Here is a 19,368-nt window from a genome sequence, read left to right as displayed (position 1 = left end):
AGCTTTCCAATCCTTACTGTAAGCCTCCTCAAGTTTTAACCCGTGGCAAACTTACACACCAAGGATGTCACGTTTCAAAGAGGTGGAGAATATGGAAAAGGGCCACTTTCCTTTGCAGCCAGCAGTATATAGCAAATTAGCCAATTACAAGGCTGTGAGCTAAAAAGAACCATCTAAACCACTGAAAACCTGCAGACATCTTCAAAACTGTATCTTACCTCACGTTCTAAAACAAATCAGGAGTAAATCCTTCCTTATTGAGAGTATTGCATTATTCTAGCACCACCACTATAGATTCACAACATAACAGGTCTGTAATTTGTCACCAGCAGAAAGTCCTGTGGCTTCTTTTGTTCACATCTTTAATTAGAAGTCCTTGATGCAAGACTACTGTTTTTCTAAAGGTTCCAAGAGGACATTTTGTAATACATGCAGGTTACAGAGAGGGAGGGATTCTACAGTACTTGCCATTAGCGTTTGTCACCAACTCACCACCCTTCAAATTAACACAGGGTCCCATCTAGTAGAAGCAGCTACCAGCACTGCCATCATTTCTGTATTAATTCTTGCAGGTGTTTAAACCCTGACTGCAAAACTGACGCCAGGCCAGAACTTGCTTTCTTCTACTAAATTGATTTTCATTCTCAGCCAGCAGTCGGATCCATATGGATGGGTCTTTCCAGCCACATGCGCTCTGAAGTGCTGAGTATCTTGGATCAAGCTGTAGAGTCAAGATTCTCACTTCTTGGGCACACAGAAATCAGCAGTAAATCCTATCTATTTCAGCAAGGAGAAGCTGAAAGCCCTTTCTTACCACCTCACTAATAACCTCTCCAGAATTCTCTGTCCTGCCTGCTCACCACATCCTCTACCTCCCTCATAGTAACAGTCTGCCAGCTTCTGCCTTCCCCATAGCCCCTTTTCTTTAGAAGGCATGTGAAACGTGCTGGGTTCAGTCCACAGAAAGACTTAAAACCCACAGGGGAACATAAGCCTTTTAAAGAAGAATGAAAGTTTATATATCCATGTGGACATTCCTAATCATAACCCTTTGTGATGCAGTACATTTCACTGGTTTGGGTTAATTATTCTTTGTTTAGACACTTCTGCTTCAGTCAAGGCCAAAGTTCTTCCCAGACGCATTAAGATACAACAGTGCTGGCTGCAGCCCAGCCTGAGATCAAGCAGAAGGTAGGGGTCACCAAGCAAGGACGAAAGGGACTTCCTTCCAAAGGGATGAAGGACTTCCTTCTTTTTGCATCTGCTAATTCCCATTACTGTAATAAGCCTGGAGAAAATACAACACAAAACCAAGAAAAGAGTAGGGAAATTCAGTACCAGGGCCATGCTTCCATCCTTACAGGATGCTTTTATGTTTAAGAACGGCACAAAGCACTTGGTGATCAAAGACGCCTACCGCATTCCAGCATAATGGTATAGGAACGGGAGAGGGCAACTGCCTGAACTCCATTTCCTTGCTTCATTCACTTGAAGGTACAGCACCATTACATTACTGTTGCTCCCTGCATCTAAACAAAGATAAACGCATTGCTTTTAGCCTCCACTTACAGAATTCACTGGAGGGGGGCCTGGAGGGAGTGTTGACTGGAGTGGAAGCAGTTCGAGTTTTAATTCTCCGAAACACAGCCTGTCTTCGATGCCTACGGTGGGCTCGAGAACTTGCTGCTTCAGGGGTTTTCTTCCAATAGTAATAGAAGGTGATTAGTTCTCCCTGCAAATACAGAAGGAGTATGTTAGAGGGGCATGCAAATCTGACTTGTCAGCTTTTTTTCCTCCCTTTTGCTCTCTGTATGCGTGCACATGTACTTTTGCAGGAAGCTTCATGATATATTTCAGCCAGACAAAAGAACTGTTTAGATTAGACAGGAAAAAACCGCCTCATTATTTTTTGTTTGCTTTTGCAGGGGAGGAACAGAAGTAAATAAATGCCTTCTCCTTCCTCCTCCACCAGAAAAGGAATGAGGTTGGGTAGTTCGTACCCAGCCTCCACCCGATGTGCTGGCACTGCCGGTCTCCGGTTCGGAAGGGGGTGCCCTCGCCTTGCTCTCAGCATCCTGCTGACGCCCCTGCCCAGCTCGGGAGGCTCTGCATCCCAGAGGTACCACCTTCCAGCGAGTTGTCCGAACAAATACCTGACAACTGCTAAGAATTCTCTGGTGTTTACTGAAAGAACAAGGATCAATTCAAACAGATACTGCCATTTTGTCAGCCTACATTCTGCGTACAGATATTTTCAAACATTCCCGTTTAAGAAGCTGGAAGTTAGAATAAAAACGTGTTCATCAAGAAGTCTATAACCGTAACTCAACCCTACTACAGTAAATCGTGTTTTAATTTGAATATATATGCCCACATCTAAATTAATTAAGTAGTTAAAAGAGCACACCTAGAGAAATGAGTGATAATTTCACAGCATAATGAATCTGGCTTACATTCAAAACTGGAGCAGCTGCCATTCAAACTAGCGGATGTAACGCCGAACTGAAGAACAGCATGTGGTTTTAATCTCTTTTCTCTTACTTTGAAACCCCATCATTTCCTGGCGACTTGTCTGCCTCTAAGGTAAAAGGTGTTGTTTCTTTCAAGTTGCAAGAGAAAAATGGAGAAGTTCTAACCAGCCCCTTGAAAAAAATCAACATCAGAACAAACATACCTGAATTGCCCACAAAAAGGGTTGCTTTGAAGTGCATTTTATGTGATCAAATAACATAACCTCAGCCTGCTCCCTCTGTGGGGAAATCCTGCAGCCTATACTCAGGGCAGATCACTCAAGCTGACTCTAATAAAGACACACCCTTAATCCAAACTCTCCCAAGGGCCTCAAACAAGCAATTACAGCCATAACTAACATCTGTACCTCTGAAACACTTGAAAGACAAAAGGAGGATGTTGTTCTAGACATTAACTGCTGACATTTAAGACACTTAAGAATTTTACCAATGCCCAATTTAAAAACAAACAGCAGAAAGAACACAACCACAACTTTGATTTCTGGCAACAGACAGAATAGATGCGCTTTTAATCTGCGCTGCTGCAGACTGGGATTGACGTTAACTGATCTCCACACAGACCTGAACAGTAATTCACACCAAACTGTATTCAGAGCGATACTTGGTGAGGAGGAGGGAGGAGCACGTGGGCAAAATTAATTGTTACCTTCAACTGTTGATTCTGAAGGACAAAAGCCCTACCACAAGAAAATAAATACGTAACTCCTTCGTGAAGGGAATCTAAAACTGAAAGGAGTGCAGGCTGGCGATGAGCATTCAAGCTGTGTCAGACCTGGGAAGAACTCAGATCTGACACCCAGCACCCTGCTCTGCCACGGCACGTTCCACTGCACGTGTTTGCTCTTGAAACAACATTTCACTTGGAGTCCATTAAGTGGGCTCAAAGTCCACCCGGTGCAACCGTTCGTCAAACAGAGGGCATGACCTGCGCCAGGAGGCACAGCGACCAAGCGCTACAGAACAGCTCATGCAATGCTTTTCAGAGGTAGAAAGTCTCTCGCAAATGAAACCAGCCACATTTTACCTATAAATTCATTTATATCAAATCTGAGGTGTCAGCAGCAAGGAGCAAGTCAGTAAATCCCAAGTCTTTATGTCAGTGAATTAACGTGTCCTCTGACACATGGCAACGGCAGAGTGCAAACCAATCTGTTTGCCTCCCATGCCAAAGCAGGAAATGGGAACCTATTTGAGCTCTATTTACACATCACAAACCCATCAGGTCCCAAGGGAAGTTTAACAACTTATACACGCGCTACATCATAACCCAAACTTCCAAAAAAGAAATAGGGTATATTTATAAAAAAATACTAACTTCATGAACTTTATTTTCTGAGACCCTCCCAAAACTGCAGTCACAACTGAATGCACATAAAGATGAAACAGAAGTTTATTCAACAGCTAGCTTTAACCCATCTATGAAATCTGGATATGTTAAAGGACCAGAGAATATCCTGTACTTCAGATTCATTGCCAGACCGCACAGCTACACGACTCAGTAAGTAACTCAACCTTCTGACAATGACAGAAGTAAAAGCCAGAGAGGAAGTGTACACAGAGAATGTAAATGTTACACACACACAGAGAGCTTAGACATGTACTACACTGAAAAAAATTCCATGCCAGATCTTACCAGCTGCCTGGCTACCTAGTATTATATTGTCTACCTAAGAGATTAAAATGCTGGAGTGGAGTGAGGCTGGAAGGATTAGAAACAGCATACTGGTGACTGCACGGGTGGCAGAAGCTTCAGCACAAAGGAATAAGTCAGGAAAGCTTTAGTTCTACAAACAGGGAGTAAAAACAGCTTCCAGCTTCACTGCAAGTGAAGTCAAATGAACTTTAATCAAACATGCATAGTGTGTGCTGCTGAAACCCATGGCACATAAATTCAGGGAACAAAAGCTGTTGCAGAAATCAATAGCCTACTGAAACATTAACACAGGCAGGCATTGATCAAAAGGCCCTTTTACAAAAGGCAGCCTTGCAAATTAGCTGCTGTTTTTGCTTGCAAGCAAACAGAAAAGCATAAACGCTGCTGACATGAATGGCCTGTAATGATCATTTTGTTCCCGGCGATCTCACCTCACCTCACCACAAGGTCTCGCAGTCAACACATCCTACAGCTCCCTGCTATAATTGCGAACAGCATGATGAACTGAGGCACTCTGCTGCGTGTTCGCTGGGGGAGGGCTGAGAGCAGCTGCTCTGAATCTGATTTTCTGGGTAGCAGGTCTACACCCAAGGGAACAGTCCTAACCTAACAACCTGCAAATATATTGTATGTCTCCTTTTAAGTTTTCCGTGCCAGGAACGGCGTACTGCTGGCAACGTACGCACTAAAACCACACAAGATGAAGGAGACCGAACCATCCTTCAAGGCATCATGATACTCGTTCAACTTAAGAGTGACACCCCCCTCATTTCCAAACTTCAGAGATAAATTAAGGAAGGGGGGGACTATTGAGGCAAATACTACCCGTGGTGAGGTCCCTGGCTGATGGTGGAAGAGAAACAACTCAAGCCTTGCAAACCATGTTCAGGGAGTGCTGAACCTGCTGCTTGAAACAGTGACCTTGTTCGTCACTCTCTAATCCACTTTCGTGGCCTGGAGCGCACAGACCATGTGAAGTTAGGAGAAGGCTGGCTCCTTTAGCGATAAGCACCATCCAACTGCTTCCGTCACCCTCTTCTCTTCCCTGCACCCAGCAACAAGCTCCTGTTTAATCAGGCTCTGGGACCACCAATAAAAGAGGCATTAACAACCACTGCAAAGCCTCACGATGAAATGGTAAACTTAAGTGATGCACAGCCCAGCTTATCGCTACCTCGAGGCTGAAGCAGCAAAATTGTATATGGCTGCACATAGACGGAGGATGCACAATGCAGGTGCAAAGGAGAAACACGAGCACGCGATGAAGCGGGCCCTTACAGCACACGCAAAACCATTCCTAGTAAAGCTCCCAGTCTGCTGAATGAGAACAGCCGCAACATTCCAGGTGTCTGGGGGTAACACAGCCACCATTTTGAGGCAGCTGTCCAGCAGGAAGGGTTTCCATGTCCAAGCCGCTGCTTCTTTCACCAGAACTGTTCATGGGCTGCCTCCTGTCCCCGAAATCCACCTCATCTCTCAGACCCCCCGATACTGATGTTGCTGATGCAACTGTCCATTTGTATAACTTGCCAGTAAATCCAGTATGCCAGAAGGAAAGTCCCAATAAAATGACCCCCACATCTACTCCCACACCACCCCTCAAACACGCAGCTCTAATTCCTGTGCTGGGCCACATCCAAGCAAGATGCTATTAGTGCCCTCCCAGATCAGCTCCACCAAGGAACAGCTTTTTCCATCTGTGTAGGGCGAAGATTCCTTTCTCTCCCAATCTACTTCGTTGTTTATAGAAACAGCTTCACCTCCACCTGACACAACGCCACCTCTCTCTTCCGCAAACACAACTCCATTTTTCTGTGTTAACATCAGATTAACTGTCCCAAGCAATTTCTCAAACACGCACAAAGCAAAATGAGAAGCATTGTTCAGGCTTTTAATGCCACCCTTTCTTCACAACATCTACTTTCGCATTACTGAAGTTTCACAAGACAGAGGGGATATCTTCTTCACTAAAAACCACGGTTCAGCTTTCACCAGTTTTGAAATGCATCGGGAGCTCACAACTCGCATCTCCGGCCTTCTCCTGCCAAGGCCATTTCACCCCCTGTTGCAGGTGCGTAGAAGAAAAGTCACGCTTCATCCCCTTTTAGCTCTGTTCTAGGGGTTATTTTTAAAGAGAAAGAGACGGTTCTGATCCCCTCCTGCAGGAAGACGCAGCAGAGAGACTTTCTGTGCTCTGGAGGCTGAGCTGGCACGAGAGTCCCCGTGTGCCCAACAGCCCACACCCTCCCGAACCAGCGCTCCTGCCTGCACTGCACAGGCCACCTGTGGTTATTAGGAGATGACCTCCTTGGCACGTCGCACCTTTCTCTTACCTCTCCCATCATTTTCACCCACTGGTCTCATCCATATTTTTTTGCAGCTCAGTCAAGCTCTCCAAGCCACACCACACACACCAGGGCCGGCCTTACTAACTTCTGTACCTTTAACACACCAACAGGACCCAGCAAGTGCTGCATGCCCTGGTTTCTCACTTCTTATCAGTAGTTTTCAAATGTAAAACACACAATACAAGCTGTGCCCCATGTTTGTGTTTAGTCTTGCCTTGGGTAAACAAAGGATTAACACTGTGTATGCATTTCTGGATTTGAGAGGTTTTGACAGCCCTGCTGCAGCAGAGGCTGCTCCTATGGAAGCCAATCACAGAAACACATCAACTTACCTTCAAGTATCTGTTATGGTATAACAGAGTGAGCAAACATAATAATTGCTGTTTAATTTCCCCAGAGCTTAGCTCTGCCATGGGGGGGGAAAAAAAATCATGGGGGAGGGTAACAGCTTTACAGTAATTAAACAGAAAAGGTAAATGACAACTCTCTTCCATGGCTATAAACCAGTCACGGGGGGGAACAGATTGTCCAGCTGTGGCCTTAATGAATTCACAATCTTTCTGGAATGCATCAAGATTTTATTAAGTCAACTCAATTTAGCTAATGCTCCCTATTACTAAAGTCCTGTGGTAAAAACACTGTCTCCAGTGCCCCCCTCCTTCACCGAATCCCCTGGCTTTAACAGTCCTGGTTGCCACATCTGCTCAAACGCCGGCATGCCAAGCGGCGCACCAGGAAAACCGACTACACGCGCACGGTTTTGAGTAGCGGGAGCTTCATAGCCCACACCTTCAGCACAGACCAGTGTATCCCTGTCTCATCTGCTTCCTGAAACTTTACAGAACAACCCAGGACATTCCCACACACTGCAGACTGGGAGACAAAACTGAAGGTATCAGTCCCGTCCCACCACGCACATCTCCGTACCCCGAAGCTGCTGATACAGGAGGCACAAATGCAGGCAGACAGGCTAGTGCAATCCTGCAACGGATCCTCTGACCTCCTGAACAGCACAGCCTACCGCAGCAGGGCAGAAAAGGGACAGCGAGCACAGAGTACTTCTTGTTCGGAGCCTGTGTTCAGACAGAGACGATTCGGAACTCTTGCCTTGGTCCGAACAAGTTGGAAGTCTTGAAAAAATGCAGCAGGGAGGAGAAAGAACAACAGCTGTGCGCAGCTCAGAAGAGCTGAACCTATATTTACCATTTCAGGCTTGGTCTACGTGCCTCTGCCAAGTCCTACAAACAGGTTTTCATACGCTCTAATTAAGCAGTAACTCTCAGCAGCTCGTTCAGTAGCACTGATTAACGTCCACCTTGGGCGCACAGGAATACTGCATCATCTAAAACGTTAGTGAAATTTTAAGAGAGTCTTTTAAAAACCAAGCAATATTTTACTAACACTACAAAAAACACATTGCAAATCGTGAGAGTCTCTCTAAGGAATATCCTGCAGGTCTCTCGGTTCTCTAGCATATTTTAAAAGCACAGGCCTTCTACCTAGCAGTTCCTCTAGCCATTATTATCTTTTGGATGGCAATACAGTCTCCTCTCGCTGGTCTCTGCTAAGAACTCCACCTACAATTTTAGGAGAAGATCAGCTGTCCTAATACTCCGTTTCCTTGTACTGCAAACAGCAAGGTAAGCATCATGGTTTCATTTTTTTAATTTCAAACTCCTGGCAAAGCAGGCTGGCCAAGCGGGAATCAGAAGAGGAGACAGGTAGATAAGAAACAGGCTACCTTCTTGAGTTTTTATGCTGTGAGTTTACCCCCAGTACAGAACAGTCACAGAATTTCCAGGGAACCCAGCCGAGGCTCCATCTGTATTTTCTGGATTTCATTTTGTTGTGGAAAAAACCTGCACTTGGACAGAGCTTTATGCTTCCTAATCGTTTCTGCTAAATGAGCACTGCTACACTGCTTAGTCTTCAGACCAGAGGAAGAGTGAGATTCTATCCCCTATGACTTAGGCTTTTGTCCAGACAGCGGACACAGGCCTAGGATACAACAGGTCATGCCAGAGCTGTATCACTCTTGGTACTGCAAAAACAAGTCTGGAACCTGAAGATTTCACCCCAAAGTTCCTCCAGCAGCAAAGAGACTAAAATGATGTCATTGTTCATGTTACCTAAACACACAGATCACTTTTTGTACTTCTCCCAGGAGAATGTATTTGCTATCCTTCACAAATAATTAAAAAAAAAAAAGTCAACATAATGGGAGAGCGCAAACTAAACCCAGCTCTCACAACAAAACTATGCATGGGAACTGGAAGTGGCAAGAGACACAAAGAGCCATGGAATCACTGGTAGAAAAGAGGCAGTGAAGAGGGTCTGCAAAGCAGGGAGAAAAAAAGAAATAAACTAGATAGGATGTGAATAACCTCTCACTTAAAAGAAACATCCTCAGTAACACTCAGCCATTGCACAGCACCTTCCATTTGATCACAAAGTCAACGACATACGTACAGATTAAGTCACAGCACATTTTTTTATTATTATGTATAGACACAGAGAGACAGAAGATTTATACATCGTCCAAAAGCAATCCTGTGTGAGAAGTACAACTGTACTCATTAACCTCACCCAACGCAAACAGTGACAGTCAGGCTCTAAAATTCCTCCACAATTCAGAACCAGGCCTATGGGACAGGCTTATCCCTCCTTATGAAGCACAGTACTGGCTGACTGTTCCTCAACAGGTCAGCTTTCCTTTCGCCCTTGATACAAGCTGCTTTTTCTTTCAATTGGATATTTTTGTTTCGTTCCTACCACTTGACTGCATGGGTTTAGAAAACCACAGAGAAATCTAAACGTTATTGTCTATAGCCTGAAAAAACCACCAATAACATGTCTCTGTGCCACATCTAACTCACAATTCTCTTGTAGTTCATTTGCTAACCTTCTCCACTGTTTGTAATTAAGGCTGCATATATGGGTAGGAAATAAGATAATTAGCACATTATGGAACTTACCCTCGGTATCTGTTCTATGGGAACAATTCTGTTTCTTTTTCTCCCCCCCATTTTTAGGGATTTAAGCACCAGCTTTAACAGTTCCGCAAAAACAAACGCACAGCACGCTAGGGCATTGTTTTAAGCCTCAGCCACAGTTAAAAGCTGCTGACCCTCTCTCCAGCTGTACGTCATGCCAGAATGAAAAGAAAGCTTTTGTAATTAAGGCTTCTTCCTCCAGAGACTCCTCTTTGTTAATCAACAGAGTTCTTAATCCCCATAGGAACTCACGGACTGTTGGCTGCATCCATTATTAATTATTGGAGCCTATCTTTAATAGTGTCAGTTATAGTTCTCCAGGACTGCTTAACCACTGCCAGTGTCACCAGGTACGCCCCACAGCGATCTCTGGCAGTTGATCAATTAAGAGGTTATCAAAATAGCGAAAGAGTTAAGAATCTGCTTGCCTTACACATATGTGACAAGGATCTGTTTTCTACTCAGCTCCTCTTCGCAATTTATATTATCAAAATTTCTAAGGTTAGAAATCCTGGTTTGCTTGGCCACTTTTAACTACAACTATTCAACGTTTTTTCCCACCCTCTCCTTAGCTGACCCTCTACCTCTTGTCTTCCCACACACTTCTACCAGCCCCTGCTCAGGCACAACTGCCCAGTCTGCAGCATGGAGGGGTCTCTCATTCCAGCAGAGCCCAGTTCTTCTGCACTGATGGGATGTTTTCACCTGGCACTGAGTACAAACTGCTCCGTGCAGACAGATTCTAGAGAACGTAATTTAGCCCCTGTGGAGCCAGGGCATTTCTCTTCCTATTGAGGCTCAGGCTGGCATACACTGCATGTTCCTTCTGACCCGCTGTTCAACATTCATTTGTTCCCCCTAGCAAATGCAAATATCCAGCCTTTTCACTTACATCTTCAGGCCCAAAGTGCTACCCCTAACAAAATGCACATGGGCCAGGTTAAGCACAACGTAGTTCTGAAGAGCAGAGATTAAATGCTTTTGCGAAGATACGAGAAGTTCCTATTTTCTTGAGCCAGCAATTCTTTCATTCCATTTTACAACCCACATCAAAGTCCTGGGCTTCACAGCTGTTTCATGCAACATCTTTCACTGCCAGTCTCTTGTTAACTCTTGTTAACAATATTGGAGCTCACACACCAGGAGAAAAAGGAGAGTGGGATAAATACTCAGATGAATTAAATGCAAGGCATTCAGGAAAGCTTTCAGAGCACAGCTCACCGTAGTCTGCACTGGACCATGTCTTTCCCTCTCCATGCACACTTTTCCATCAATGCTGCTAACACTGGGAATTTAGCAGCACAATACAAGGAACAGATTTTTCCCAATGAAGGTGCCAAGCACCGATATACTATCCCTTTAACCGCGCCTTCTCTTTGTACCACCTCAATAATTAAGTTTCTCAGTTGCACATTGCTAGAGTTCAGGTGTGGGACAAAAATCCATTTCACTGCTACTGGCTACATCACGACGACATCTTTCTCAATGCCTATAATACACTAGATTCTCACTATTTAAAGCAAAGGTATCAGTGGTGGTTCACGTGGGTGTGTATACGAGAGAGCAGTCAGCCATAAACCAGTTAAAACGACCACACTCCATCCCGTAAACATTTTTCTATTCATCTGCCCGTCATTACATGCACAATCTTATTATCTGTGCACATCCTCAAAGCGACAGCCGTCAGGGTCACCCTATAAAATATACATCGGCAATGTTACATTTAATGACTGGAGCGAGAAGAAAATGAAAGATGGGAGGAGAGGGATACCGCAGGATGTTTTAAAGGGATCATCAGTTATATCTATGCATTTCCTGAGGTGATAATTGAATGACAGTGGCTAGGGGGGAAAATCCATTTTTGAGCCTGGGAAAGGACTGTTAAGAAAAAAATGTTTTTGTACTGGCAGCATGTAATGGCTGCCAGAAAATGAAAAAGGTTCCTTCAACCACAGCAGTTCCTCTGTTTTATGGATTTTATCTAGGGGCTGAGAATTATATCAAGTACAATCAGCTACTCATACCAATCGAAAAATATTGACAGACTTTGGTAATTTCATCCCCAACTAGACCACCTTCTGTTGTGGTTTGCATGTCAACTTTAATTAATTCAAATAAAAGACCAATTTGTATATGTGCATGCGTGTGCAGAAAGTGACACTGCAAGCACAACGACAGCAGCACTTTCTGCTTTCCTAACGTTCGTTCAAACAAAGTATTAAAAGTTTAATTCTTCTATTCAGCAGGGAACTTAATGTTCCTGCGTTCCAGTAAGGTATACATATGCTAATTTGTTTTCTAATTATGCAGAACTGAAATGAGGCTTGGAATTACTTAAAAAGTTTTAGCACTTTAAAAATATTTTTATTATTGCATTACGCCAATATTACAAATGGACTCAAACCATACTTACCGAAACATTTCCCACGTGGTAATTGTTAGCTTTAGTTGTTCTGTGAGTTGGCTACTCCACAGGAATAATGCAGGTTGGTATTTAAAACAAACCACTTCCAGTTAACTGTCACTTGGAATCAATATTCTGCATTACTGCAACACTCCACTGGACGCCTCAGGCTCACTGGAGTGACACTGACACATAACTGAAGGGATGGCAGGAAACACTGACTTTGAGCTCATCAGAATTAGAAAGGTTTTCTCTCACTAGAATATTGGAGGGGCACTAAAACACCCCTCGTACATTCACACTCATTCGCTACAACAGCCCTCCATTACACAGCTCAGCAAAAGCCCCTGCTGCTCAGCTGGAAATTCCCACGTGCAAGATGGATGACACTACTGATCTGAAAAGATGACTTCCACCCGTTAAGGGCTTCCATCCAGCAACGCAAGTTCCCTGAGAAGACACCGCAGTCTCTAACATTTAACAAGGAAGCTTCTAGCTATCTTTCCAACTGCAGTTTCAAAGCCATCGATTAGTCCATGTGGGGGCAAGTGTTTCAGGTCGACCAGATTACATGGTTCAACACTTGTGGGGCACCTCAGGTGGTCTGCAAAAAAGTCCCAATCCCCAAGTCTCTGTAGCTTCTCTGTGATAGTCAAACGTGTCAATCCTACAACACTTCATAGGCCACCGAGGACTGTTTTCCTGTTAATTGTACTTGGTACTTCTATTTGTTTCCTTGTATGAAACTTGTCTCACGCCTTCCCCAGGCTAAGATAGAATCTATCATATTACCAGGTTTCAAACCAAAACTGATTCTTGTCATATTCTGTTATTGGTATCTGATGTCATTCTCCGTAGGACCTCATTCCCATGATGTCAGACAGGTTTTTTTCCCCCCTTATTCCTTTGGAGAGTGGGTTAATCTAGAGATTAATCTAGAGAGCCTCTAGATTAAGAGCACAGATTACTTACGCTGTGCTCTGCAGTTCTAGCCCCATTTCTTTCTTGGGCAGGCAGTCATCACTGAGAAGGTAACATACCATAAAAACAAGGAAACAAACCCACTCAAATAAATAAGCAGATGGAAATTCTGAAAGTTTGATCAGATCTTCCTGGTTTAATAGGGCAAGAAGAGCTGAAAGGTGAAGAAGGAATTAGTCATTTGTTTCTCAAATGTCACATTCTGCAACTGCTTTTATTTAAATATAGGAACTGAATTCAAAAATAAAAACCAAAGGTCCACTTAGCTCCAAGACAATCGCCAGCAATGCAGCTCTGTCACTGGCAGCACCGTTTCTGGCTGCTGATGGGTCTGCACACCGACCTGCATTCCACATTTCAATGTAACACATGTTTTAGGTTTTCCAGACACATCTGTGATGAATCACACAAAGCCTGGCTTGTCAAATGTATGCATTATCTTCCCTGACACATGGCTTCCTCCCTTTGCATGACCTATAGGGGAGCTGTTGAGTTTTATAGTTATTATAAAGTCACGTTAAAAAACAACAGCATTCACAAGACACTGAAAATCATACAGGAGGCAACAAGCCTAATAAAATAATTCTCCCTGCTAATGAGGAAAGTGAAGATGCAATCACCTGGCAACAGAAAAAATTTCCATCCTTTTCTTATTGCAGCTGCCCTCAAAGTCCTCGCAACTGGTTATTTCATGATGAAAACTATCAAACCCCCAATTCCATGCTGAGGGCAGCTAGAATTTGAGCTCCTAATAAAAATCTCTGTCACAGGATGTCCAACACCTGAACAAGCCAGATGGATGAAGAAAACCATCCATTTTACACCTGGAAAGTATCAAATAAACTCAAACAAACCACCAGGCTTATCACTGAAAGCTTCATCCACACACTACACAAACACAGGGGTGAGGAGGATGGGGTCCTGCTCTACTATTCAGCCTGAGTTAGGGACAAAGCAACCAACTTGCAAGCAAAGCCTCTCAGACAGACATCCCTGTCATGGAGCCTTGATTTTAAACAGACTTAGTTTCTCTCAGATCTGATCCCTGAACAGCTGTCTTCCTTTTACTGCTCTCCAAGAACATTTCTCTACACCAGTAGATTTTCTAGATTAAGTGTGGAGGGTTGAGGGGTACTTAAATGTCTTCCTGTTTATCAGAGCAATATATGAAAAGAAGAACACTGAAGCAGGACATGAAGCAACCCACCCCACCCCCTCCCCCCAACCCACAAAAGAACTGCCACGTAAGCTGCTTATCCCTCAGTTATTGTTGCTTCCCTCCAGTCTCAAATTCTTTCTGTCAGAAGAAAATCCTTAGCAAGCAAAATTTAACTAAAAGACAATGCTAAGAGTTGTAAAGCAGTATTAGATAGACCAGCTCATTGTAGCTTACTGTAATACCTATACAGTGAGCTAGGAAGTGAAAGAAACTGGTAATTCTTGACAGTTCTGTTCCACCCCGGTGTCTCCAGCAAGCACCGATCCTATCTACTCCCTTGGAAAGAGAATTTGTTCCCACTTCACCATTAGTGATAAGGGAAAAAGAAAAAAAAAAAAAAAAAAGGCACCAGTAACTTGGGGCATGACTTAGGGCTCTGACTCCTGAGGTCTTGCAAATCATACGTCAGTGAGTTCAGAGATGAAATGGGGCTGCTGGCATTAATCCTGTCCTCCCTGTACACGGCCCACATCCACAGCAGGGGTGTCAGGACAGGCGATACGGCTGCTGCAGCTCATTTTACAACGTGCGCTAACTTAAAGCGTCACTGATTTCATTTTACACTAGCAACTGCAATGAAACAGGGGGCTTATTTTTACCTTTCTGTCATGTCCACTACAGGGATGCTAACCTCTAAGCGAAGACCCACGTAAGCAGGAGAGAAAAGTGGAACAAGGAAGCGAAGGCAATAGTATTTTTCATCAACCCAGAAATTAACTGCCACTCAGAACCAGAGATTTCAGAGACAGGAGTAAAACCCAAGAGCTCTGATTCACACCCCTAGGCAAGCTAACCTTCTAATAGCTATTTCTGACGAGTTGGGCAAATTTCACATTCTGACCCGCTGGATGACATAAAGCAGCTGCAGCACTAGAAAAAGCATCTTCATCTGTCTGGCTCTGCACAATACCTATCATACAGAACTGTAGCTCCACATGCAGTTATCCACCAGGGAGACAGAAGAGCCATTAAAGCAAAAGGGCAGTATTGGCAAAAGAACAAATGGCTGTAGACCTTACGAGCTTTCATATGAAGTTTGATCGGTTCATGAAAGGGATTTGAGAGATGGTTGCCTGTGACAACAGAACTTTAGATTCAGCAATCCCCCCCCCCGGCCTGTTCTGGCCCTGCATTCTTAGACCAGAGGAAAAAGAAGTGCAGACCCCAGGAAACCTGTCGAGCAAGGGCACTGACCTATGACACAGCCAGTCTGCCGCTGACGTAGCCTCTTCCTTCCAACAGTCCGGTAAGTTTATTCTAGAGCTGCCTTTCTGCTGCCTCAAAACGCTTCTTTCTACATTTCACTTTACGACCCAAGAAAAGCTCGATCCCCTCGTGTAAACCAAGTCAGGTTTATTTCCCTCTTCAGAGGTATTTAGGCATTTATGTCTCCACCTGCCTTCCTGAGTTCTTCTACAAGTTGAGACTGAGACCGCTTCTGATACGGTGGAATAAAATGTCATTTTTACCCAGTCAACAACCTTCTGAAGATTAAGGCAAAGACTGCTGCATTGTACTGCTTTATGAGCTACGCAAAACCATAGAACCAATTCCTCCAAACGACGCTTGACAGCTCCCACCACACCACACCACACCTAGCCTAGACTCGCACTGTCGCCCCCCCCCCCCCCCCCCGGCCCTCCCTTGCATAGACCTGTTTCTCATTACCAGTTTACAAACACTGAAGAGTCTCGCTCCAGTTGCATCAGCAAGAGCTCTGAAATTCCTTCCAGTCAGGTTATGCCAACATGCCTTGGACACACAGGGGCTGACTGATCAGGTATTCCGAACACACGGAGTTATTACAGCATTTCTTCCCTACTACCACGTCTAACAGTCACAGCATGTTGGTGCCTACCACCAGGCAGCGTGAGTGATCATTTTAATTAGTGGCTTGTATTCAACACAGCAACCAAGGTGTCAGAAACTAGAAGAGAACTGCTTATAATTAAGAACTTCAAAACAACACGAAGAGAGAGGTTATATCAATACTTCTTGGCCTCCTCTGAGAGAAAGTGAAGCCTACTAGTATACATTTATACTTGCATGCCTCTCAAAAAGCATATCCCATTATTAACTGACAAGCTGTAGCAACAAAGCTTCTGAAAGTGTTAGAACATGAATCTTCATACCTTTACCACAGGACAACCTATACACTGCACTATTTACAAACAAAGCTGCTCCACTTTCAACAATACATTTCCAACCCTATTAGCCACCAAAATTCCCTGTTGCTTTTTTTTTCCTTAAACTTCACTGTTTTTCTGGAACCCTCTACATTCTTCCATTTCTTCCTGACGCTGACTGCAGGGTTGTAAAGCAGCGCCAGTCACAAATCAGCTCTCAAGATACATGATCTGTTAGCTCCAGCGGTGCCACACAGGAGGCTCTACCTGAAGATAGGAGTTAGCATCTCCATCATGAATCTGCAAAGGTATTACAGACAGAACTTAAACACACCACTAAAAAGAAAAATTAAGGTGGTAGTAGCAAGCAGCACCGCAACTGTAAACATACCTGGGTTTACATTTAAGCACATACTTAAAGTGAGGTTATATTGTCAGCTTCGACTTCCAGCCTTAATTTTGTGTGCAACAACACTTTCATTTCCAGTGATCTGCTACAAAATCAGTAGCACTATGTGAGCGTAAATCAGAGTGAAGTAAAAACTAGTTACTTACTGCATGGAAAATTACACTAACTAGAAGTGGGTACACGTCAAGCTAGTTTAAGAGTTCACTCCCCTGAAAGAATCTAAAACCAGATTTCTCCCCCCTGCAAACAAACCAACCAACCTGGAGCTCTAGACATAACACCACCAGCAGCTTTCACCCATTATCGTGTTGCGTTACATTCCGGATTTGGTTTATTACAGCACAGCACTACGCTATAAATAAATTCTTCAGAAAGATGCAGAGACCCCACAACAGAGCTCAGCGCTGAGAAAAAGCCTGAGGTGGCTGTTCAGTTGTGTTGATTTCACCGCCACGCGCGCGTGTGAAAACTGGAATGCCAAAAGCCTATGTGGTAGGGACACGTTCTCATTTTTCCTTCTAACTGTGGAAGATTTCCATTCGCAACACAAGTGTTTAACAGTCTTTGGGCTCGGGGCCAAGTTCAGCAAACAACCCCATGCAGCGCACAAGGTAACGTTTCCTGTAGATAACAAATACTGGTAACTTTTGTAAAGGGTTTCTCTCTATCCTGCCCCATCACATCCAGCTTGTAACAAAAAGGCCAGCTTAGAAAAGCCATGTTGACATCCTGTGACAAATCATTCTGGGAATCCTCCTGCCCCTATCTTTTTCCTTTCCCTGTCCACCCCAGTCCTTACAAAGCCTCTCCTATAACCAAGGTTTGGAGCAATCTCTCTAAATCTTAAGTGGTTTTATCTCCACAGCACCTTTACGGAATAGGCTGAGATACTATCCCGTGTCACACAACTTGGAGAGAGACTAGTCAAGCCAGAAGAGAAGGCCCACAAAAGAACAAGGAGACGAAGCCAGTTTTCTCCTTAGTAGGCTAACTTCATGGTCTGTCAAATCATCCTTCTGCTCTGTTTTCGGGGCATCCCTTAAGAATTTTTCTTCCTCCCGCCAATCCCTCTGGAATCAGAAAAGGGAGAAATTCCTGGAAGGGGCAGTGGCTGAGCACAGGAGACACAAAGACCCCTGCAGTTCTTCCTGGCAGAGTCTAGGTGATGAGTGAACGGAAGATAGAGAGATTGTACCCTGCCTATTGAAGTGCCATGTTGTAACATGCTGCTCCTGTCAACTCCTCAAAAATACAGGATCATAGCAACACATCAAAGAAAAACTCATTGGTCTGGTATTACGAAATTGATTTGCTGGGCAACGTAAACAGGTAGTGTTCTTCAAGGGAAGAGAAGCACACCTCTGCCCGATGCAGGCAAATTTTCTGGTCTGAGTGCTCTGGCATCCAACAGGACTGAAGGCATCCGGGATAAAGTGATGATCTTACACACATAAAACCTGGTTTAATTTAGAATAACCCTGACTTGCTACGACAGAAACTGAGTTTCAGCCAAAGAAAGAAAGAAAAAAAAATTATTTTACACATGCCTACTTTAGACCTCCACATTTTTTAGACTACCATGTCTAAAGCATTTTATTTCACAGAATCAGAACGGTTTGGGTTGGAAGAAACCTTATAAATCATCCATTTCCACCCCCACTGCCATGGGCAGGGACACCTTCCACTGGATCAGGTTGCTCCCAGCCCCATCCAACCTGGCCTTGAACACTGCCAGGGAGGGGGCAGCCACAGCGGCTCTGGGCAACCTCTGCCAGTGTCTCACCACCCTCACAGGGAAAAATTTCTTCCCAATATCTCATCTAAATCTGCCCTCTTATCAGTTTGAAACCATTACCCCTCGTCCTATCGCTATACCCCCTAGTAAAGAATCCCTCCCCACCTTTCCTGTAGCCCCCTTTAAGTACCAGAAGGCCGCTCTAAGGTCTTCTCTTCTCCAGGCGGAACAACCCCACCTCTCTCAGCCCTTCTTTGTAGGTGAAGTGTTCCAGCCCTCTGATTACTTTCATGGCCCTCCTCTGGACCTGCTCTAACAGGTCCATGTCTGTCTGGCAGGGTGGATTCCACAGCTGGATACAGTACTCCAGGCAGGGTCTCACAAGAGCACAGCAGAGAGGGAGAATCACCTTTCTTGACCTGCCGGCCACGCTTTATGCAGCCCAGGATACAACTGGCTTTCTGTGCTGCGAGCAGACACTGCTGGATCATATCCAATCTCTCATCCAGCAGGATCACCAAGTCCTCCTCTGCAGGGCTGCTCTTAACCAATTCATCACCCAGTCTGCACTGATATTGATTGGGGATTGCCCCGACCCAGGTGCAGGACCTTGCACTTGGCCTTGCTGAAATTCATGAGGTTACTTATGTGCCTTGTGAGGGTGGTGACTCAGTCCAGTCAGAGGCATGAAGCATTTGATTCAGTCTGGTCCAACTGGCATGAAAGAGAAGTACTTTCTAAAGGTATGTCTTAGAAAAAGGTTCTTTGTGGCTGCTATCCTTGCAGCCTCTCTTAATGCAGAATCCCTGTGTTTTCCATATGAAATATTCAGTAACCCAAGAATGCTCTCAGCTTCATGTGCAGTTCTCCATCAATTAGGAGCAAAACACAGCAGTGACAGCCATTTCAGCTCTTAAAGGCATCTTGCCGCTTCAAACAATTCATCACCTCAAGTTATCCAACAGCAA

At 44.4% G+C, this 19,368-nt stretch overlaps 1 protein-coding gene across 1 annotated transcript in view; it reads right to left on the bottom strand.

The window, feature by feature from the left end:
- The window catches only part of RERE (arginine-glutamic acid dipeptide repeats), a 173,986-nt gene that overhangs the window by 13,480 nt on the left and 141,138 nt on the right, over nucleotides 1-19,368 (bottom strand). The window contains exon 11 of the mRNA XM_086476019.1: nucleotides 1,570-1,732. Coding sequence (XP_086332145.1) covers nucleotides 1,570-1,732 — 163 coding nt within the window. The remainder of the gene's footprint in view (nucleotides 1-1,569; nucleotides 1,733-19,368) is intronic.

The sequence above is a fragment of the Leptosomus discolor genome, chromosome 20 (genome assembly GCF_034619465.1).
Source record: "Leptosomus discolor isolate bLepDis1 chromosome 20, bLepDis1.hap2, whole genome shotgun sequence".
Taxonomy (NCBI): Eukaryota; Metazoa; Chordata; class Aves; order Leptosomiformes; family Leptosomidae; genus Leptosomus; species Leptosomus discolor.
The sequence above is the reverse complement of the archived record's forward strand: the minus strand, read 5'-3'. Positions and strand labels throughout refer to the sequence as shown.